This window comes from Lichenostomus cassidix, chromosome 10 (assembly GCF_008360975.1).
Source record: "Lichenostomus cassidix isolate B80296 chromosome 10, HeHo_3.0, whole genome shotgun sequence".
NCBI lineage: Eukaryota > Metazoa > Chordata > Aves > Passeriformes > Meliphagidae > Lichenostomus > Lichenostomus cassidix.
The window spans coordinates 9876701-9900198 of NC_139491.1; the positions used below are offsets into that span (position 1 = coordinate 9876701).

Below are 23498 nucleotides of genomic sequence, written 5' to 3' on the forward strand. Positions count from 1 at the left end.
AATCAAAGCTTATGCACAAGACTACTATACAGAAAGAGAAACACCCTTTACAGAATCGTGTAAAAAAAAGCTGCAGTTTAGAAACAAGTACAAAAGCAAGGCTGACATCCCAGCTTTACCAAAGTCAATGCAATTGCTGCTACTCACACTGCAGTGGCACTTGGATTTCCAGCAGGCTCCCCACTCTTAGCTACTTGAAATAAACCCCAGCGTGTTCCCCTCACCAGCCCTACCTTTGGTTTGTACGGCTGCGCTGTTTTGATGAAATGATTATGGCGCATTTTTTCTTTCTTGTCTGCCCTGTTACCAAAAGACTCATGGCTTTTACACATCTGAGGAGTAGTACTGGAAGGATTTCGCCCAGATCTCTGTAACGAGGAAAAGGGGCTTGGTTACTGAAACATTGATGAACTTGGACAACAGCACAACCAGAATTTTCACTGGATATTTAACATGGTTTCTTGTTTGTTTTCATTACTTTTAAGAAGTCACTAAACAGGCATTTACACTTTTTCGTTAGTGTAGTTTGCACAAGAAGCTAAAATATCTGCATTCCAAGCCCTACTGAATCTGCATGTATAGTGTCCATTCTTCCCCTATGAGCAGGAAAGGAGGGAATCACAGAGAAGGAATTAGGATATGCGAGATTAAGGATGAGGAGAACAAAACCTGTTCTTTGCCCTCAATCCCAAGATAGTTCTCAGCCCAAGAACTCTTCACCCTTACTACTGCATTTAAATGAACCAGTCCATTGACAAGAAGAACAAAACAACATCAATTATTCTACAAAACACAAAGCTTTGGGGTTTTTAATTGAGAACAAATGTCCTGCAGTGCACATACCCGATTGTTCCCGCTGAGGCTGTTGTAGATCGCTCTGAAGCGTTTCCTTGTATAGGTGCATCTGTAGGTTCCTCCCATCAGATATTCGATAACCAGTCCCACATCAATCAGGTTGATTTTATATCCCGGAGGAAGATTTCCCTAGGGATACAAAAGTATTTTAGTTTTTCAAGGTATAATATTAAACTTGCTTAGAGTGTTTATACATGTTCTGTCACAGCTCTAAATAAGAATTTTTTAAAAAGCCTTTCATGATAAATAACCTTTCAACACAAAACCCAAAAAGCATCTAAGTGGCCCAAGAGTTATTACTTTCAAAGACAGACCCTTCTTTTCTATATAACTCCCCTAACAGGACAGATACTCATTCCATTGGTGGGGGAGGCACTGGGGTTTTTTGTCTATTGTTTTAACAGGCAAAATTACTCCATGCTGGGAGCATCAGCTTTCAAACCCCCCAAGAAGGAAAATAATCAAAAGAAAGATGAAACACAGCACCCTTTGGGTTTAACATCTTTTAGGCAGCAGGGCACCAAGCACACTACAGAAGTGTTATAAACAACCAAAATGTCTGCAGAGGTAGCTTCATATTTACAATAAAACTTAATTCATAAACTTCAGATCAACTTGATAGCCAAATACAAGAAATTAACAAAAACCTAGCTTTGCTAGTTTGACAGATTTTTCATTTACAGCATACCTGTTTGACGTCCCGAACAAGATGAAAGAGTGTTGGGTTAGTAGGGCCTTGTTTCTGTATAAAAAAAGAAGGAAAAAACTTGGAATGAGAAATTAGTGTGCAATGGCAACACTGTAAGAGGTTAATTTTAGAAAATAATTAAAAATATAGAAATATAATAAAATATTAATAAATATAATAAATAAACTTCTCAAGAAGGCTTTTAATAGAGATTTATTAGCTGAAGAATTTGTTCTTCTTTCTTTTTTTGTCAAAAGCAGAAAAACACAAACCTAAGCCATACTTGTGTACTACTCACATTAGCTAATCTTTGGTGGAAGGTTCTTTGTTCTGTCTTTGTTGGATATTTAACTGTTATCAAAATTACCCTGGAATTCTTAGATCAACACCCACAGCAACAGAAAAATTTTAAGTAATAATTATAACTACGCAGGTTGATGAATCAAACTATTTTTGGAGCTATGACATTAACTATAGACAGAATCCTCCTATGAAGCCCTATAGATCTCATATTCTGTGCGCAAGTTTCACCCACGTGACTTTCTCTCATTCTCGTCCCCACTGTGGTTTACATACTTCATGTGTCCCCAACAGAGCTGCAATCTTCCCTTTATTGTCTATCTGCACCATCAAACCCTGCTGACATAAAATGCTGATGCTGCTGGGGTAGTGCACAGCAGCCAACAGCATTCACTTCCCAGCTCTAACCTTGAGCACAGGAGCTTTCCCCACTAACACCCCACAACCTTCAGACTGCTGCACATGACCCAGGATACAACAGCCTGAGCAACTAAAAAACTGTTCTAAAAGTAGCTGAAAAAGCAATCATTTCCTTACTGTGTTATAAAGTTCTTCCAGCCTGGGAATTGTAAGAAATTTGTGCATGCTGACTCCATTTTCAATCAGAAGTTTCACAAATGCAACTCTGTCCATTACAAGGGCATCCAACATAGCCTGTTCCAGGGAGCCAACCTACAACAAATAATCAACAAGGTAGAGCCTGGAGAGAGCCAGTAAAAAAGTGTACCCAGAGAACATATCAACCCCCTTCATTTACAGGGCTGTAAAAACCTTACATGTCTATAAAGGTGTCACCCTTAGTTCAGAATATCCCCTGAATTTCACACAATTACAGGATGAGAAAATACCCTAAAGACTTGAGCTGTTCCACAGATATTGCCTACTGAGACTGTACATGGGACTAAGGACACATTTGGTCTAACATAGCAAAGCTGTTTTCACAGGTTGATATTGGATAAAACAAAGGTATAAAACATCTAAAGCACAATTTGCTTCAAAGACAAATGGTGAGAACCATCCTGGCAACCAGTAAGTCTTACACAGTATGTATTTCTCACTGCACACTCAATAAGCTTGTGTTTTATTTTTACAGTAATATGGGGAAAAGGCAAGAGCCATCAGGTAGTTCTTGAACTTATTTTCAAACTACAAGAAATGGACATTTTGTGCCTCCCTCAAAAGACAGTGCAGTGCTCCAGTAGTGCATTTTACTAGATGCTTCTTAAGAACTTTCTAGGACCATGCAACTGTAAAGAAAAAAGAGTCTCTGACTAACATGAATTCAGCTTCCACCTTTAGTAATGTATTTTCTCTGCTAGTTGTTCAGAAGAGTTAGCACATTTCTAAAATTTTTGGATCATTTTCAAACACGTAATAACAAAACAGCTGTAAGACTATGCAGTACACACAAATTACTGTCTCAAATGTGTCAGTATTCTATAGTCTCTCTACAAAAGTCAAGATTAATTCTTTACAGTAAATTGTGCTTCTCTCTATTAGAAATTGTCAGTCTGTTTAATCCAGACTATTACATACCAGCCATTGTTGCCCATAAACAAAAACGTGATTTTTGGCTATGTCAACTCTGTCCCATGCAAGTGTAAGAACAAGCTGGTCAAATGCAGATGCATTCGTGCCTTAAGAAGCAAACACAATGAAGAAAATCTAAAATTAATTATAATACAAGATAATAAACATTCTTGCTTCCCTAAAAAGGCCTAATCAAGCAACCCACTACATAGTTATGCAGGATATTTTGGTTTTTATGTCACATAACGGTATTATACAGCAAGAACATGTAATAGATATTATTTGTTTAAAAACTAAAGATTCCTACTGGTATTTTATAAAAAATCCACCACATAAAACACTGAACAATAATAGCTGGGGGCTACAAATGATCTTAAAATTAAGTCTCACCTTTTAACAATGCCGTAAGTATTGCAACATCAATGTCCTGATGTTCATCTGACCCAATATGAAAAACGGTAATCTGTCCAAAAGAGCAAAATGGGGAAAACATATTTGAAAGTTATTTTCAGGCAAAGGTGATTAGTTCTAGTCTTTCGAATCTATTTCAATTCCTGACAAAAAAGACACCTTGTCTTCAATGCAATTTGAGGCCTGTCTATGCTCAATTTAAACTTTTAGCGTGCATTCTGTTTTGCTTTCTTAAGCGGGTATCTTCAATTAATTTGAAATTCTTTTCCTCCTATGATTACAATTCACTGCTGTCTATAACACAGTATCCTGTTTATCTCTCCAGTTCATTACAGATTATGAAATTACCCTGCCAGCAAACATGGTTAGTTAAATATGGTAATTTTATATCTCAGAACAGCACAATGTGATGTCCAAATGAGACATCAGTCCCTGAATTCAGGCTACATATAACCTCTATAAAGTGGTTTTACTTTAAGCACACAGTGATAATATACCTTTATTAGTAGTCATAACTAAAAGATCAAAAAAAGAAAGAAAAAAACCATACAATATATCCACAAATGCTGCACCTTGCATAGAAAATTTTATGGCAAGATCTACTTACAAGTTCTTTTTTTTTCATGCATTCCAGCAGTGTCTGAAACAAATGAACTGCTTCACTTTGACCAAAGTTAAATGTCTTTTTGATGGTTGAAATGATTTCAGGCTCAGCACCCTCAGGAACATTCCTGAGATTGAAACAAACAATGAGGAAAACAATTCTTTTAGATGAACAGTAAGAACAACAATGCATTTAATTAGTTCCAACATGTCCATTCAAAGTCCTGCTATCTATAAGCTTATTACTGTTGCTGTGGCAAAACCTTAGGTAACCTTTAGGAAGAACTACAGGTTACCTAACCTACAATTTTCTACTACTGCCTCCTAAGTGTAACTCAAGTCTCTCTCCCTTTCTTTCCCATATTGAGTTCTGAGATACTCTCAATCAAAAGATTTTTGACACAAAAGTAGTGACTGCTCTGAATAAGACCCAATTCTGATCTAACCCTGGACAAAGCTGTCTGGCTTACCCCTGCCTCCCAAGGTTCTGAGGCAGATTCATAAGGATTCATACAGGAATTCGTACAGATTCATAAGGAAATTGCCTCAAAACTCACCTATGGATGACAGACATACACAGATGCCATGCTTCTACACATCTTATGTATCTATGTGTAACAAGAACTGTCTGAACACAACCCTGTGCTGTGTGCTCTGGGATGCACTGCGGTCTCTTCCAACCTGACCCATTCTGTGGTGCTGTGACAGTCTGGCTCTGCTGGCACTTACCCCCCCTCCTCTGTTTGCTTGTGAACATAGGCCAGGATGTCTGCAGCTCTGCCAGTTCCTTCACACACCACCACGGGCACCGGAGGGCTCTCCTGAAGGAAGTCTAGAACCGTCAGGATGACATTGGGGCCACCTTCAAAAACAAGTGCCACCACAGGCACACCTTGGCCAATTCCTGTAAAATTGCAAATAAGTAAAGAAACTCAGACAATGTTGTAAGTGTATCAGGAATGCTGAGGTCATTTTACGTATTTAATTTTGATTCAATAGAAGGGACAAACTTGATTTATTAAAATGCTGCCTGCCAGACATTAATTGCTGGTAATGCAAGATTTCAAGCACTCTGTATTCTGGGCTGGGACACAAGCACCGCCAAGCTGGTAAATATAACAGGACACAGTCTATAAAACAGAAGAGATTCTTCACAGAAATATTAATGAACTAATGCAGAAAGCTGAAGAATTTTTCTTTATTGAACTCCTCTTTTAACTTCCCCCAAACACTTTCCAAAGGTGACAACACACATACAGTTTGAAAATAGGTACATGGAAACTCTCTATTGATGGCAAATATTGCAAAAGCTTTCCTACAAGAGTCAAAATACATGTGTTGCTCCACTTTTGGGAAAACACCAAACTGCAAACTGTGAAACTGCAAGTAATCAGTGTCAAAACCATTAATCAATCAGAACAATAAGGTCTGACAACACATCAAGACCTAAAATGACTTACATTTGTTCTACCAAAGTAAATAGATAACTTTATTCAAAAAGGATTCCTCTGTGGTCCCAGAGAAATCATAAATCTAGCAGCAATAACAAGGGCCCAGAGCAACCGTTGAAATTTACAATTTTAGACTTGAAGTATAAACAAAAATTTTCATTTTTTTCTTTTGTCGTTCAGATGTTTGGTGCAAGCACCTTTTTCATTAAGACACAGTAACAGCCCTCAGGCAGCAGAATTAACTTACTTGCATGGATGCGTTGCAAATTAATAGTTTTTTCCAGTTCTCTTCGCAGTTTAACTTCTGCTCCATACTTTCCAACTGTTCCATCATCCACCAGAATGAAATGGGAATGGAGGTTATTTAGGACGTTTAGTTTACTTAATGGATTTAACAAGGTCTGATATGGAGCAACCACCTAAGTGTAAGCACACAACAATGTCTTTTACTTGCTAAGATTCACACTTTTTTCTGTGAAACTTAACTAAACACAAGAACTGGTGGCTGAACAAGAAGCACTGACACATATAGGCATGCCATGGATCAGGATACACCAACAGCTGTAGCTCTTAAATTTGGGTGGGGAAGCAGATAAGTATATCACTAGATGATGCTGTTCTGAAGGGTAACAGAGAAAAGATCCTTGAAAAGGCATCTTAGGGGAAAATTTGTGACTTCTCTGGCAAACAGTAGCACTGAAGACTCCAAATCAAAATTTTTCAACTGATTAACCTCTCTAAATGTGAATTTTCTGTAATATTTTAGAATTTTTTTAAATTGATGCAATAATATCAGGGTGGGGTGGGGGGGAGGATCAAATACTTGAGAACAAGCTCCGCCTGTAGCACATTTGCATTTTGCAACTTGTTTACAGTAATGATCTTGCCTAAGTCACAGATGTCAGTGTATCTTCATAGTAAAGCAAGTATTCCAGTGATGCAAAGCAAGGGAAAAACATGCTTGAGCAGATGTGTCAAAAGTAAATCAGGCAAATCGTTATTCCAATGAGGTAACTCATCCTTACATCTCTTCCAACAAGGTCGTTTCTGTTTTCAATCACTCCCCACGGAGCAATCCCTATAGTGCAAATCTTTCGAGATGATCTGGAAGCGTGTTCTCTTAGAGCATCACCAACGTGCTTTGCAACACCTGTTTGTACATAAAGAGATTCCAATGCACTGAATGCCACATCTTACTGAGAAATACAACTGTTTATTTAGGTCACTGGACCTTTAACTCTTTTATTTAGATAATTTTAAGGATCTGGGAACTTACTGACACACTACTAAAGAAAAAGCACCACGCTACATCTACTAGAAGGAAACAAAGTAATTCAACAAAACAACTATTAGCCTAGTAAGAACTAAAGAGTTTCCAGCACATTACTGTAGTTCTTTTGAATCACATTAAACTTTTCTTCATTTCAAAAACAAAACCCAGAAAACAAACAACTAGACAAAACCAAGCCCCAAAACCCAATCCCCCATATGTTATTTCTCTTCGCAAGATCAAACAGCAGCCCACTTTCAAATACACATGTTCAAAATGTATTATTTTAATTTCATTTGACCCTACTCCCTCAAATTTACTTGGTTTTAGGATGAAGCAATGCATCCATTAAATCTTTTGGTTCTTATAAAACTACAATCAAGGTAATCAGGCACATTCATTGGTAGCTCCTTACCTGTATTCACTCCTCCAGTTATAATCCAGGCTCCTGTGGTTACTGCAGCTTTGATAAGACCTTTGCCAAGCAACTGTTTGATGCGTGGGTGAAGTTCAAATTTCTGCATGCCCCCATGTACAGATATAACAAGCTTTGGCAACTCCATCTGCCATTCTTTAAGCATAAGTTGCAGAATAGCTTCAGGCTTAGTGTCGTATGACAATCGCACATACTGCAGGCACAAGAAGAGAGTTAAAAGGTTCAAATGTGTTAAAAAGAAGAACCAGGACGTATTTCAGGATATATTATCCTAATCCTGGCTATGGAGAATGTAATTAACTTTCTCAAAACACAGCAGATGCAATAAATGAACAAGCTTCCTTTATATCCACCACAGTCCAGGACAAGACAGTTTTGAAAGCAAGTTCTGGAAAGGAAATGACTACAGAGAGATCATGGTGTTCCATCCTACTGGCACAGTGACCTAGAAAAATTACTCTATGAAAGCACTGGATGATCTTTAAATTAGATGAAATTCAGAAGTATTTGTAAAAGCTCTGCCATCTACTGGGAGAGGCTTTCATGTCCCCTGCAAAGAGTTTTACAGTTGCTTGGTTTTCCTTTCCTGTTCCTGGTGGGAAGGAGACCTACATTTTTAATTGAAAACTTCAAAACTGGTAGCTTTTTAACTTGCTATGTTTAACAGCATAAGATTAAGTAGATGGTTGATTAGCTGCAGTGCTGTCACATCTTCAGTGTGAGCTATTGAATAGAGATGGGGACAGCAGGCAGCAATTGAACCCTTCCTGAATCAAGTTCTCAACAAAAAAACACCACTACTCCATTAAACTGGTTTGAGCAACCCCACTTGCACTCTGCAGAAGGAGGCAGAAATGAATGTGGGCAGCTTGCTGTTTGTGTGCTCCTAGAAAAGGATTCACAGCAATTTTAAGCTGCACTAAGTACAAAGGAAGTCATACACTGCTATTATGAACATGAAAGAACCATGCTAAGGGCCCTTCCCATTACAGAGACAATGTGACCTGGAGCACTGGACTGTCCTTGGGGGCTCTGCCAGCTGCTAAAGAACACAGCTCCCTCTCCCAAGCACTCCAGTTTGACCACAGGAGTCACACTGTTGAAGAACTCCTTGTAGCCTGTAACTGCATAAGCTTTAAATAATTTCTACCACAACTAAAAATCTTTTACCAATGGAAATCAGAAAGAATTCAAATCAACAAAAAAATGCTAGAATAGAAGAGGGCACTGGTTTGTCACAGTAAGGGTGTTAAGATTTTCAGCCTTCAATTTCAGAAGTTAAATGAAGCATTCAGCCCCAACATGGTTAGGGTAGGAGAAAAAAAGACAACAAAACATCATACATGCCTTAGCCCTGTAAGAATGAGAGCCACCTTGGAAGTTGATGACACCGTAAGCATCAGTAGAGGTCTGTTCTGTGTGTTTTTCCACTGACCACTCTTCTATTTCCTGATTACAGTTTTCACCCAGCTTCACATCGGAGTATTTCATAGCCAGGCTGGCAGTGAAACAAGCATGTTGTCTGACCAAGCGGCCACAGCAGCACCTGCACCAGCCAGAGCATCGAGAACACTTCAGTAAATACTAGTTGTGAGACAAAAGAACTTCCTTTATTGATAACAGCAATAGGTGAGGTTTAGAAAGCAGAGATTCTAGACATTAGATAAACCTCTTTTCCAGAGCAAGCCTTGTTGTCATAAATATTTACAGCAATAGTTAATTACAATATGCATTACTATGCAAAATACTGAAGCTCACTAAGGTAGCAAGGCCAGGAGAAATTGCTTCTTTGAAGCCAAGTAATTTATATAACATTTATAAATCTGTGACCTACATATTGCAGACAGTTCTTTAAACATTAGTTATATTTATTTTATATCTAACCTTTCACCAACTTGTCATTCATAACATTGATCAAAACTTTTGAAAACCCTATTATGAAAGCACTTATTTAATGGGAAAATAGTCATAAATATTGTAATTACAAAGAACTTTTACCTGACAAGTTGCTGACAAATCTGACATCCTGGAAGGCATCTGCAAGAAATATTTAAAGATATGACTAAACTTCACACATAATTTACACACAACAGTGAGCAATTCACCAACAACAGTAGGCCATTCTTAGAAACTGAAGGACAAAATGTGGTGGGAAAGTTGTAAAGTCCATTGTAAGCTACAAATAGGTTAAACTGAAAGGGCAAGTGTTGAAGACCATTCTGTTCCTTGTTAAATGCTCTGGAAATTTTAACAGCTTCCTAATTACTTTGTTTGCATTTGCAAATTTTCCATGGGCTGCAATCATGGCTATAAATTCTAAAAGCTTCTCATGTCACATGGTTTCAAGGAATGTGGTGAATTATTTACAATAATTTAAAAATTCTACTTAGTGCTTAGTTCTTTTTCTGTTTAAAAACAAAGTTCTTAGATGAAAAATAGTAATCTGCCCCAACATAACAGAAGAGATTTATAAGTGTTTTTCATGGAAAAGAGTGAAATAGAAGTTTTTAACCTCAGGTTTCTCAGCTTCTTCATATATGAATCTTTAAAAAAAGGTGATCTGAAATCCATACTTACAATAGTAAACATTTTGGGGAGACAAAACTGCCTTAAAATCACCCATTTTAAATCTATTTTTGATCTGACTTTATCTGTGACATAAATGTCATGATTATGCACATCAAACTAAGTCATTTTAGGAACTTCTAATTTATACCTATAACCTTCGTGAAAGGAAACTAGATATATACTGGAGTTATCACAAACTTGCTGGATTTCACACCTCTAATTAAGGATAAGGTAAAAACAGCATGTGAGATATGCAAAATATTCTTAGCCTCAGCCTCCCCTCTAGAAACATATTTCCCCATTTTTCAGCCTAATTTTTTTCCTTTAAGAATTTAAGGACGAAAAATTATTTCACACCACATGAAATCCAAATAGTTCTTATTTACCTGTTTTCCATAGAAGGAAGTATTTCTTCAGCTTCTTTTTTGTATTTTTTCCCCCAGCAGAATACTTGGGTTTTTTATTCTTCTATGAATCCCTCATCCCTTTTTCCTGCACTGTCAGGTCTATTTTTACACTTCACCCTACATTCACAATGTCATTTAAATTCTAGTAGAGGATATCTCTATGAGACCTTCTGACTTCAGAAATTGTTTTTCACACCCCCCTCACTGTAAACAGATCATAGACATCAGTAGGAGGACTGGTAAGAAGCAGCAAAGGGAACTGGGGAACATTCTTGAGATATTTCTGCAATGCCAAAGTAGTTGCAGAAAAAGAAAAAAAAAATCCAATCTATTCATGGAATGACAATGTCCAGTCATGAAAGCACGAACCCAAGACAGTATTTAATACAGAAAAACAGTCCAACACTCATTAAAAAATGTATTTTTTTTAATTTTAAAGAGCAGCAAGGAGTTCTTGCATCATTTCTCATTTACCTGTGGGGGTCTTTTGAACTTGGTATAATATATACACACTCCCTCTTCGTGAAAGTATTTTCTATCCAGGATTTCTGGGACTGAAAAACAAAAGGTTTTGCAGTATTATAAAATACAGATCACACACCTTTGTAATGAAAAATGCTTTTTAAGGAAACCAGAGTTAGAATATAGGAGTTTGCTGTCTCTCAAAAACTAACAAAACCATATATGACCTTAGAAAAGCATCTCACACATCTCTCCAAAAGCTGAGCTAACCAGAATCATTATGTTACTTATATACAAATCATTTACATTCAGAAGTAATCTTTTTCAAAGCTAACATTCAAATAGCAAAAATTCTAATGTGTAAATAAATATGTACCCCAAAAACCCCATAAACAATTTAAAGATAGACTGCTCACCTATCTTGCTAAGAAAAAAAAAAAAATCAGGTAAAATTTTTTTTAATTACCTGCACTAAACTGAGATAGTATTAATTTCATCTATTTCCCTCTTTAATGAAGTAAAATTTTTATCTTGAAATTGTGGGTAAGGAAGGTTTCTAATACTGGCAATCTTTTCTATTAGCAACAAATAGGTCATTAACCTTTGTTCTTCAGAAAGAAACTTTTCATGTCAGTAAATAAAATTAATTGGCATCTCTGAACTGTGTTCTAAGGTTAAACTTGAAACATGTTCTGAAACATGAAATTAAGGATGTGCATTACTTCAAATGCTTACTATCCTAATCACTGGACATAATTTCATTTCAGTTGCTTTCAAACAACCACATTAACATTATCTTACATAACAATCTTGAGATTACTTGCTAAACAACATCACAATGCATAACATCTATGTCATGTTTCAGCAATACACTGGGAAAGGAATTCGGTCAGGATTTTTAGCAATTAAAAACATGAAAAAATCTTGGAATGCTAGTTTGCATCTTACGCAATATTACTTTCAATCCTTATTCAGATTACATAAAAATTACTTCATTGCTAACAGCAATGTACTACACTTACATTGTACCTTTAGAAAAATCTGATAAATTTCACACTGTTTTATTTTGCAACAAGGTGAAAAAAGACTGATGGATATTATTCACAGGTATCTAATCAGGTCTGTGGAAGCCACAAAATTAGGTTGGCTTTTTTTTTTTATAAGACTATAAGAGAAGATTCAGCAAAGATTGATGCATTTCTCACTCACTGCAACTTCAACACCAGTTTAAGACAATACAGAGGAATTATTACAAGAAAGAATGCACCAGCTAATTTTAATAAAGACCCCTGGAAAACTGCTCCTTAACTGCCCATCTCTTTCAAAACATTTCCCAGACTCAGCAGCTCTTTCCCACGTTCATCATGATCGCCTTCCAATATTTTGCTTTAGTGAACTTTGACTATGAATTTATCAAGACAGCAACAAATTGCTGCTCCAGGTTCTGTCTTCACATTAAGAAGGTCATCAGTCTCTTAGGAATAGGGCAAATTGCAGGGTACAGGCACTTCCCAAGACAAAGAAGGAGAAAAGATGCACAGTCCACAGTGAAGAACCATGGAAGGAAATGCCAAACAACAGAATGAGCACTCACACTGCGTATTTTATATTTAAACTGACACTTTAAGCACCTGGAATAAATAGCTATGGTCATAATTTGCTACTGTCCTACTTTCTTTCCCTACAGACAGGAATTAATGCTGTTGCAAAGGAGAAAGAAAGCCCAGCAAGGGAAAAGCAGGATAGTAAACACTATATGCAAACATTGTGTTATGGAGGACTCCATTACCTTTACAGTGCTTTTCCCTCTTTTTTGTTTGATGGGGGTTTTTTGTGTGTTTTTCTGTTCTTCTCCTTTGAAGCAGATCAAACTGACTGACCTGTAAGAGGCTAGTGGAGGAGATCTCTTCCTCTGCTCTTCTCAGAATTCACCCCTAATCTTTCAGTAGAATCTCCTCAGTTCTTTGGTGAGGAAAGTGTACCACACACCACAAAGGAGCTGAGTATTTCCTAGGACACCTTATAAGAGTTGGGCACAAAACAGCTTTCTCTCTTCTCTACCTTTATCAGATGATCAGCAGTGCTATAAAAATATAAACTTGATATATGTCTATGTGTATATTTATATGTATATCATACTAATTGTATATTTTTACATATAGTAGGCAGTCCAAATTTTTAGCTCCTTGCAAAATTTTTTTTAAACACTATTAAGCTTTAGCCTTTGTGATATGAATCCCAAGCTACTTTTTCTTGTCTGAGTCCCCACTGTTTACATGGGTATTTTTGTATTTATTTCCTTAAAATTGAGCATTACTTTAACACTGCAGAAGTTTAACTCCGCAGATCCTCCAGAATATAAAAAGATACAGAAGAGTAATTTAATACTTAGATGTTTCAGCCAGCTGGCTAAAACCACACCTTGAAGCAAGAGATCACAGGCATAACATGCTAGATGTTAAAATCCAAAGAATATAAACCACAAGCAATTGCGTCAATTGCTCCACGCAATATTGTTTTATTATTAAGTGGTGATCAAAGCTGGGGACAAGGAACACTGGCTCACGACGTGCAACACACCACTTTTCATAATAAACAGTTCCGGGAAAAAAAAAAGCCCCCAAAACAAAACAACTAACCATTCATTTATTTTTTCTCTTAAAGAAGGTAGATTTAACCATTCATCAAGGATTTCTCTCTATTCTTCAGCAGTGCAAATATTTTCAGTATAGCATTATTACAGCTATGTCATTTATGTAGAAAAAGCTCTGTAATGTTATTAAAACATACTTGGAACGTCTCATTTGGTAAAATTAGATTCTCTGTAGATGCATGCCTGTATGGTAATTAATTTTTATTGCAGATGATTTTATACAGAATTTGCTAATATTTTTAAATATTAGCAAATAAACAGAGTCTTGTTTTCTTTGAGAGGGGGGAAAAGAGAAAAAGGAAAAAAAAAAAAAGAAAATACAAACCAAGAAAAGAACTGAGTGAAAGACACTTCCCATAAATGGGTAAAAATCACATTAAAAATGTAGGAAGTATTGCCTTCCATGTAAATAAGAACTATTATTACATAATGTTCCTGTGATGACCAGAAAAAGGAAGATGACATGAGGACACTGTTAAGGACAAGTTAGTTGCAGCAATTACCTTTAAGAAATACTTCCTTATGAGATAAAGTTAAAATAAAAGATGAAGTCAGTAGTCAAAAATCAATACGCGAATTATCAGACTGTTTTAGAAAAACTGCCTACTCATTAAAGCTTTTTTATCATCTGCACACAATACACAACTCCACCTCCCAAAGTCTGCTTCCAGTAACAGGCAGCTCCTGCTGCTCCAAGTGCTCTGTTTTCCCAGTGTATTTTTAGAAGATGCACTTTACACCATGGTTATGGCTAACGTGGGTCAGGAGCCTTTCAGCAAAAAGCACAAGGGGCATCAACATATAGAGAGCTACTTTGCAACTATTTACTCTCTTTCCTTTCAAAACTGCATCTTGTGGAAAAAAACTTAGCTTTCCATATCCTCTCCTGTGCATTCTCAGTCTCTCAGGCAAAATAAAATTTTAGACTTACAAGAAAACTTTTAATACAATTGATATTACTCCAGAACTACCTTCAATCTTCCCTTCAGGTGAGATTATGAAAATTTCACATTAAGACCTCTCAGCAGACAATATTGGCAGGTCTACAGACAATATTGCATTGTCTATACACATGATAATTCTTAACTTTTTGCCTTTTTGGAAGAGGTACTACAGTAAGTACTAACTCCTCTCATCCCAAAGAGACCAACAAAGCTTTTGCATGCACTTTAAGGTTTTACAAGATCCCTCACTCTGGTTGTACTGATTTCTGAGCAGACAAAATTCACTTTGTCTTTCAGTACCTCTGAAAGAACTTCAAGAAGCAGAAAGCACACAGATTTGATTCAATCATTTAGAAGAGACAGAGTCTCCCTGGGATCATGATTAAAGAAAATACTTCACACTATTTCAAATAAATAAATCCTCTCCCAACAGTTTCACAAATGCTGAGGTAATTCTAATGGCTATTTGAAACAAAACTTACACAAGCACTTGCTGAACTGCAAACTCAAGAGGACATGCCCAACTATTTCTGACTTCTGGAAGTGTCTAAATGCCAAGATAATCCCATGGCCTTTTATAACAGGTGGAAGTTTTACCACAGCCATTTTCGTATTAGTTATGTTTGATTCAGCAAATTAGCACTCCAAAGCTCCAATAACAGATATTATTTAAGTGTACTTGCTCGAGATTTGTATGTTCTCTTTACTGAAATTCATACTGGATAACTTTAGCAAGTCTCTTTGTAGACTGAAACTTTTACCACAAACTATAATTTAAGGTTTTGCATACAGCAGGTGAAAAAAAATACCAAAAAAAAAAAAAAAATCCATCACCAAAGTACAGCATGAGATCAGGGCTCAGAAATAAAAAACAACCACCTACCTCTCTCCCCACTTCAGTTCACGTGTTTAAAAGAGCCTCTCATTCAACATATTAAAATAAGAAGACAACTAAGTTCTAGCAATTGATGCACAACAGTGTGGCAAAGCCTTATCAAACTATTGTGAAATTCTGGAAGTTTATTCAACAAGCTTGGTTTGAATTATTTTCTCTATAGAAAGTAAGCAGGCAGGCTTACTTTCTATAGATCTGAAAATTATTTGTATGATTTCCAACTCCCACAAATGTGGCAGGTATAAGTAATATTTGTAGCCAACAATCCTGAAATTCTTCATGCACAAAGAGATCCCAGTTTATTCTTTCTACTCTTGTGATCCTGTATCCTGTTGTAAGATCATAATATACAGTATTGTAACAATGTTTGTTACAAAACTAAAATTTAGCTTTTCCCAACTATATTTCTCTGGAGTCTGCAACAGTGCATACCAACCCAGCAGCTCTCCTGACAGGTCTTCAGTAAAGCTCCCCACTGGATCAGGAAACTGACCTGAATTAAAAAAAAATTTGCCAAGCTCTGACCTTTGTGGAAGGCTGATAATGGGGATTTCAGTTACTGATTGCACAGACTGAGCTTCAAATTTAGAAGTCATATCACTTTCTACACCATCTCATATTTCATCTTTCAAATCTCTGCTTACACCATATGGCAGTTCAATACATGCAATACTTTTTAAAGGAAATGATCTGCCAGTTTTATTTGTCCTTTATTTAAAAATTAATATAGACTCTATATTCTTTTTCCACCTCCTCAAATTTTCCAAAAAGTTTATTTTCCATCTGGACAGAAGAAAATACAGGAAAGTTTCAGCAAGCCTGAGAACAAGAAGACACAGTGGAAACTATGTGCAGCAGGAATAGTCATGCTAGCACTGCCACAGGAGTCCTATCTGTCTAGGTCACTTACAGCCAACAAGATAAATTTCAAAAAACACTTCTAAGAGACGTTTTGTACTAAGAATGTCCTTTAGCTTGTCTAGTCAAGGAATTGTCCACTGACAACGTTCCAACTTGAAGTTACTGCTTCTTATATAACTATACATCCAGCACACACTCTTTCTGCGACTTACCCGAGGATCTCTTATCTGAGAAACCCACTCCATTATCCAGACACGTGCTACACCATGGGACTGACCTGTGATCCCTGCCCAGACAGCTAACCCCAGCCAAGCTCTGGGCTCCTGCAGCTATAGCTGAAAGGCAGAAATTCCAGACAAACCTCTATCTCATCACTTTTATGTTTGATTCATTGAGTAAAGCCAAATAAAGACAAACAACCGTGATAAATAAAATACCCAATTAGGTTAATGCATATCAAGTAGTTTGGAATTCACAAAGGTTCTTGTGGGAAGAGGAGCCATAAATAAAATGCACCAAATGAAAAGTTTCAAGTATGTTTTAATAACATTATAAAGCCTCCTCTACATAAACAGCTCATTGAAAAGATTTCCAGTAGGCACTTCAAACCCTTAAGGCAGTGAGAACCACACTCCAGGTAAAGCACCTGGACTTGGTTTTAGGACAAACTAACTAAATGATGCTGAAAATGTGCACCCCAAGATGAGCTGAGTAACTCAGCCACTGTGTCTGGGGTAGAGAGCTATCTGAAAGACATTTATGCCTATCTACCAAAGAAAATACTTAAATTTTTGTATTAAAAACACTAGCAGAGCACAACTCAATTCCTCAGGGAAACATTTATCATTTGAGGAAACTCTTCAAAACTTCAGCTAACTAAGCAAATAAGCAAATGGAAGGGGTAAAAAAAGTTAGGGACTTTGATGCCATATATTTGCTAACATTTATTTTAAACTCTTGGCTCCAAAAAACGTCAGGCATTTAATTTACTTGCTTTCCCTTCAATTTAAAGTTACATACTTCTATAATTTCAGTTTGGGGGTTTTTGTTTTGTTTTATAAAAAGGGGAGAGAACACAAAGCATTTAGCCAGCTAGTATTACAAACTATATTTAAAAGACTCTCTGACATAGAATAACAGTGCTGTCTATGCAGAGAATGCACAACACACAAAAAGCACCTAAAAACTTGTTTCTGAATCAGTATCTACTGTATCAGTCAACCTCAATTTTTTGTATTAACGTCTATAGAAAATATGGATAGATGCAATACTCGAAAGACAGAGGCTCAGATATTATCACAATGCCAAAAGATATTTATGCAGTGCTTTAATGTATCCCTGTGAAGTGTGTCACTCTAAATGAGGACTATGCTTTATTTTTAATTGTTATTTAATCCACTACAAATGAAAACTTTTGCAAGGGCATTTTACCTGCTGCCTCAGAATTACTTACTATTTTATAACAACTACCAGCTTCATCTACAAGAAAAAGTTTCGGGGTTTTTTTTCCCCAAATGCATTGGGGCATCTCTTGTCACAGAGCATGACCAGCTCAGACAGACAGACAGACCCATCATGCACCAAACAAGTCTCTGCTATGTTGAAGATCCAGTTCTGAACACAACAGCTCGCCAGGCTTCACTGGGCTCCTGAGAAAGCAAACGGCTCGTTTCCTGGACTGAAAAACTTCTCTAGTGAAAATATTGCTACAGTCCTGAAAATAGATTGTTTGACAGCAAAAAAATTACTGTTTTTACTTTAAATAAAAACTGTTGAAGCAGGGAAGGAAAGAGGGCAGTCAGAGAAAGCCTTCTGTCAATTCTGCACATGGGAAGCAGATCTCAAGTGAGCCAGAGAGCGACGATATGAATCTTCATCTCAATGGCTCCCTTAGTGCTGAAAACAAACCTTCAACAATCCTATTTTTTATTAAACAGTTCAGGAGATTTGCTCTGAACAGATTTCACAGCAATCCAGGTCTCTAACAGAGTAGCTATTGTTTCATCAAGTTCTTCTCTGACGTAATGAAGCCACCACAGAACTCTCTGAATCCACGTGCAGTTTTGGATGCAAAGAGTAATCGGGATTTGTCAAAAGGGATTTTTACAGCTCTCTCAAACTTGAGGAAAATTATTCCAATCTGCTGTTTGGAGAACAGGCTGTTTTTGTGAGAATTCTTTCACTGTATGATTACAAAGCATATAATTCAGTTGTTTATAGAGATTTTTTTTCCTGCAGATTCATTTAATTAAGAATACTCTAAATTCATGTACAGAATTTACCGTTATGAAATGGTGACTTTTAACCCTGATGCACCAGAATAAAACCTACAGACCTAACATTTTTGGTATATTTTTATTACATTCAAATTCAATCCACTTTACCCGTATTGTTGGGAAAGTTATCTTCTAATTGCAATACAGGTCTTTCAGTGGGAAATTCAGAGTGAATGCAGCATATTTTAAAACAAATTTATTTATTTAATAGGTGAAGATCCATGCTGTTCTGTAGTTAAAACAGCCATAAAATTATTCCTCTTTTTCAGAAAATATTAAATTTGAAAATGCAAACACCATCCATACAAGGTATAAAATAAATATGAATATACACCTAGAAAATATTTCACAACTGATTCTACAGTATGAGATAGCTCAGGTCACTATGGAATGGACCATCAGTTGATTTCAGAAGACAATCACCCACACTGGTGTAATTTCCAACTGGCTTTTTCTCAGCTAATATAATAATAAACACTTTCAGAGTTAAATGCCCAATTATAACAGATACAGTAATTCAGCTTGCCAAAACCAGAGACTCCCTGAGACTGTGTGAGCACAGCAGATGGCAAGCTGTTCCTGAACATGCCTGCAGACAAGCTGAGGGGAAGCAAGGAGAGAAATGCATTTTAATTTTTATTTTCCAACAACTTTCATTGACAGAATTTGGAATTTTGGTAGGAAAAATAAAATACAGCAGAAGGTAAACCAGTTTCATTGCTGTGAGCTAGAGTAACTAAATTGATTTCAGAATAGTTTACTTTTGCAGTCTTCCCAGCTAATGAAACACCAAGCTAAAAAACTTTAGCCCTGGTAAAGAATCTATAAATTACTTCCTCTGAGCACAAAGACCAATCACATTTTGATGCATTCCATAAAATGTACTGAATTTATGACCTAGAAGCAACAAACCATTGAGTTTTCAAAGGAGATGAAAATAGTTCTTTACTCCCTAAAACTTGACACCATCGATAAAAGGATAGAAAAGGAGTATGTGATAGTGACTATAAGAAATATAGCTACAGCTTTTCAGCCAACATTTTCACTGTTAATATTCACTTTGCTCAGATGAGATTAAAACAAAAACCAAACAAAAAACGCATGGCAAAGTACATAGGAATGTTTGCAATCCTGTCATACAGTGCCTACTTCTACCTGATAGGGTCCCTCACTTAAAACCCACTTTTAATAACGTTGAATGACCCATATAAACCAACCTCAAATCTCTTACATTTTTAAGCACACAGCCTCCTTTCCCTTCCTTTTCCCCAGTGATACAATTGCACAGCCTGCATCCTCCTCACCTCTCGCAGCACCAGAGACTGAGCTGCAGCCTGAGATCGCTCTGACCTTACCAGATGCAGATTGCAAGCCTACACACTCTCTTAAATAGCACCAGCAGGAAGGTAGAGCCAGCATTCCTACTCACCAACACGCACAGAATGATGCCAAGTCTTTTTAAGTCGGTCAAAACATTTCTGTGGGTATGGAGGCTGATGCCTCTCCCTGGTCCCTTCCACAGGGACGGATGGGACACGCTGTGCTGGCTGCTGAAATCCCTGCGCTTCCTGGCTCGCCAGATTTAGTCTACATTCAAGTATTAGCTTGGTTCATACCTCACATTTCTGGCAAGTGCTGGGCTTACCTTGCACAGAGGGTGTACAAACAGACAATCCCATAAACTCTGGACTTATTTTTGGAAGGAATGAGGCTTGGGGCATGGTTTCAGCAGTAAGCAACTCACACAGTCTGGAATCCGGTTGCTCTCCTCCTCAAGCAACCTCCAGTCCCTTCCCCTTTCACACAGGGAATACAAACCACAGATGCAAGAAAGGAGTCAGTGGTAGCTACCTCTGGACACAAAGCAGTGGGAAAGGGCTCGTGTGACCAGCCAAATAATTAATCCTGCCCTCAATTGCTTCCGGTTTGCTCCCTGATGAAAAATCTCAGCTCTGGCAGCCTCTGCTCCCAGACAGCTTTACAGGCTGCAAACCCCCTCACCTCGTGCAAAGGATGTATTTCAGCGATATTTGAGCTGCAGATTTAAGGAAGGTCCTCCCTTTCTAGTTCATGAAGTGCATGAACATCTGATTAATTCAGTATGTGCTGAAGCACATCACAACTACAAAAGCAAACTGGAAGGGTGGATGCTGTTTGTCTTGCTCTACCACTTTCTTAGCCTGTTCACTTTACAGATCTGACTTATTTTTCATGTCGTACAAAGAAAGACACTTCTCTATCATCAGAGCAAAGATTTTGGTGCCTCCTGACTTAAGTAGGCTATTATTAACTCACTAGAGCAATGGAAACTTGTTATCACTAAGGGATTTTTGACATAGCTGGCCTCAGACAACTCTCTGAATATATATTTTTTTTAAAATGAAGCCTATGCCCACGTTTATTATGACAGATCAATAATATTTCTTTGAATAGCATGGGTGAGAAGAAAGAGCAACAGAACATACTAGTGGGTACATGAAATAGGAGACAGCACCAGATCACTGCTAAGGATGATGAAATTTCACATGTTTAGACACAGTATCTGGAAAAACAAATTTATTGCATTAATCAAAACCACTGACACTAGGAAAGCATCCCATCAGCAAACACGCAACCAAAGACACACCTGAAACAGACCTGGAATTCTGTTTGCTTTAACAGTGAGTACTATAAGGAAATCACTTTGTAGAGGTTATGCAAGTCAACTCAGAGCACAAAATTAGTATTAGGCTGGTTCCAGGCTAACATAAGACTATCAGCATTGGACCTGATGACTGAGGGAAACAGAATTTAGTCATACAAGCCCTGATCTGCCTTCACTGCCTTGCTAAGGGGAATTTGTGCACTACTCATGGGCAGGATTGAGCAGATGTGATGGGGTACATCATTTTAACTGCTGCTCTCTAATGTTCTCCCTGCCTGCACACACGTGCACATCAATGTGCCAGCATTTGCTAGGCACAGGAGGGGAAGCAAACGTTTTGGCCAGCTCTTTACAGTGATCAGACTTCTTGGGAGGTTAGAGCAGGATGGAGAAAGGAGGATGAGCTGGCATAAAAGCAAGCCAAAACAAGAATTTGCTACAGTTCACCTACTGTAGAATTACAAAGACTTAAGCATTTTTAAATACAGCTCATAACAAAGAGCTGCTGGATTCAGTTACACTTCCAGTGCCTGTCAAGACAAAGCAGCAGCTCTCCTCTCACAGGCAGCTCAGCCTGCAGCTGCTGAGTGCAGCCTGACTGCAGCCCCACCTCGGGCTACAAGTAGCCTGACAGCATTCGAGAGACATCCATGTACCTAAACTCTTATCAAAAGATAAAGTTCTCCATTAAAACTATTCAAGTAGTTTCTGTTTTCTACTCTAGAAAGGGCAAAGAAGAAACTTAACTGGGTTTATTAAGGAAATGTGAAAGCACCTAATTACTGTCTGAAATAATATACAATGTTTATTTAGGCACTTTTTAAAATTTCCACCCTCTGTTTTTGAGGGTTGTTGAGCTTTTGATGCTTTCAGAGGCTCTTCTATATTAAATACCACAAGCCTAAATAATTACTCAGAAACTAAATATATTATTTTTAGAAATAAAGTACCCTTTTTTTTTTGGTTTGTTGTTTTTTTTTCCCGGGGTAGGGGAAACAACTAATTAAATTATATTGAGAGACCACAGCACAACTTCACATGGAAAATGTTTCCTATTTATGGTAATTTCTTCCAGCATACTAAATTCCAGTAAAACTCACCAATGCTGAGTAAGTACACAGCCTGTCTAAGCTGTACTGAACTTATACCTGGGACAGGCTCCTCCCTGGCCTGCTGGGAAAAGAGTGAAGACAATCATTCTAGAGAAACAAAAGACACCAGAAGGGAGGTGGAGGTTCAGGCAAAGCCAAGAAACACAGGGGAACTATTTGCTTTAACAGATGCAATTCTTCAAATTATAAAGTGAGGGTGCAGTCAGAGGAGACAAGCTGAAGAAGTTCCTACTCTGCCCTCCCACCCATCCTCCTGCTACCTTTCCCCCACCAGCAGCTGTGCACTTGCCCTTTGGCGATTTGATTGAGCTCCCTGAACTAGCACATTACTTCCAGGGGAAAAAAAAAAAAGGGGGACAGGTAGCTTCAATGTCAGAATGAACAGATTCAGATGCAAACTGGACAGAAAACTTAGGCACAAGAAAGGATCACATGGCCATGCTCAGGGTGGGAACGAGGGAAGTAGGACACCCTCTTTGGTAGCAGAAAGATACTGGGTTGGCAGAAGAGCTGAGCTGATCTAAGCACATTGTCAAGGTGTGTCAAAATAATCCCCAAAAGCACACCAACTTTAAGCACCCAGGGAAAGACTACAGATCTGTCACACAAAAAGACTTTTTTTTTCAGGCACATGCATCCTGACATTCAGGAAGGAAAGGAAGTTAAGACTGTATTTCTTTCTTTCTCAGAGAGCTGCCAATGAAGCAAGAACATATTGCCTAAGGTCAAATTTTGGAGGGGTAGATACACTGCGTTTATGAGGAGCATCCATTCTCATCTGGCATTCAAGATTTGTTCTAATTCATGGTATAATTAAAACTCAACTAACTCCTAATACATTAATTACAAAATATCTGTCTTGTCCTACATGCAAGATCTTTATATTTCACAGAAAACCCCCCAAAATCCAGTAATGACACCCAGGAGGATAGTAAAAAAGACTAAACTTATCTCAGCAGTGCTAATTTTTCTACATCCTCTTTGCAGAGAGAAAAGAGCTGCTCTGAATCCCCCTTGGTCTCCACTGAGCAAGCCTAGGGACTCACTGCCTAATTAGCTTCTGAGAATAATCCTGCCCCTCTCTGCAAAGTCTACCTGTATTCTGCAGATTGCCTGTGACCAGAAAACATTC

The 23498-nt window shown here is 37.6% G+C and overlaps 1 protein-coding gene across 1 annotated transcript in view; it reads right to left on the reverse strand.

Annotated features, from left to right (window-relative positions):
- Positions 1-23498, reverse strand: part of TRPM7 (transient receptor potential cation channel subfamily M member 7) — a 52233-nt gene that overhangs the window by 20489 nt on the left and 8246 nt on the right. Inside the window, exons 2-15 of the mRNA XM_085070531.1 lie at positions 10994-11073; positions 9543-9581; positions 8892-9090; positions 7524-7737; positions 6864-6988; positions 6086-6257; positions 5117-5291; positions 4392-4515; positions 3764-3836; positions 3380-3480; positions 2381-2515; positions 1544-1597; positions 844-984; positions 234-368 (exon numbers count right to left, since the gene is read on the reverse strand). Coding sequence (XP_084926657.1) covers positions 234-368; positions 844-984; positions 1544-1597; positions 2381-2515; positions 3380-3480; positions 3764-3836; positions 4392-4515; positions 5117-5291; positions 6086-6257; positions 6864-6988; positions 7524-7737; positions 8892-9090; positions 9543-9581; positions 10994-11073 — 1767 coding nt within the window. The remainder of the gene's footprint in view (positions 1-233; positions 369-843; positions 985-1543; positions 1598-2380; positions 2516-3379; positions 3481-3763; positions 3837-4391; positions 4516-5116; positions 5292-6085; positions 6258-6863; positions 6989-7523; positions 7738-8891; positions 9091-9542; positions 9582-10993; positions 11074-23498) is intronic.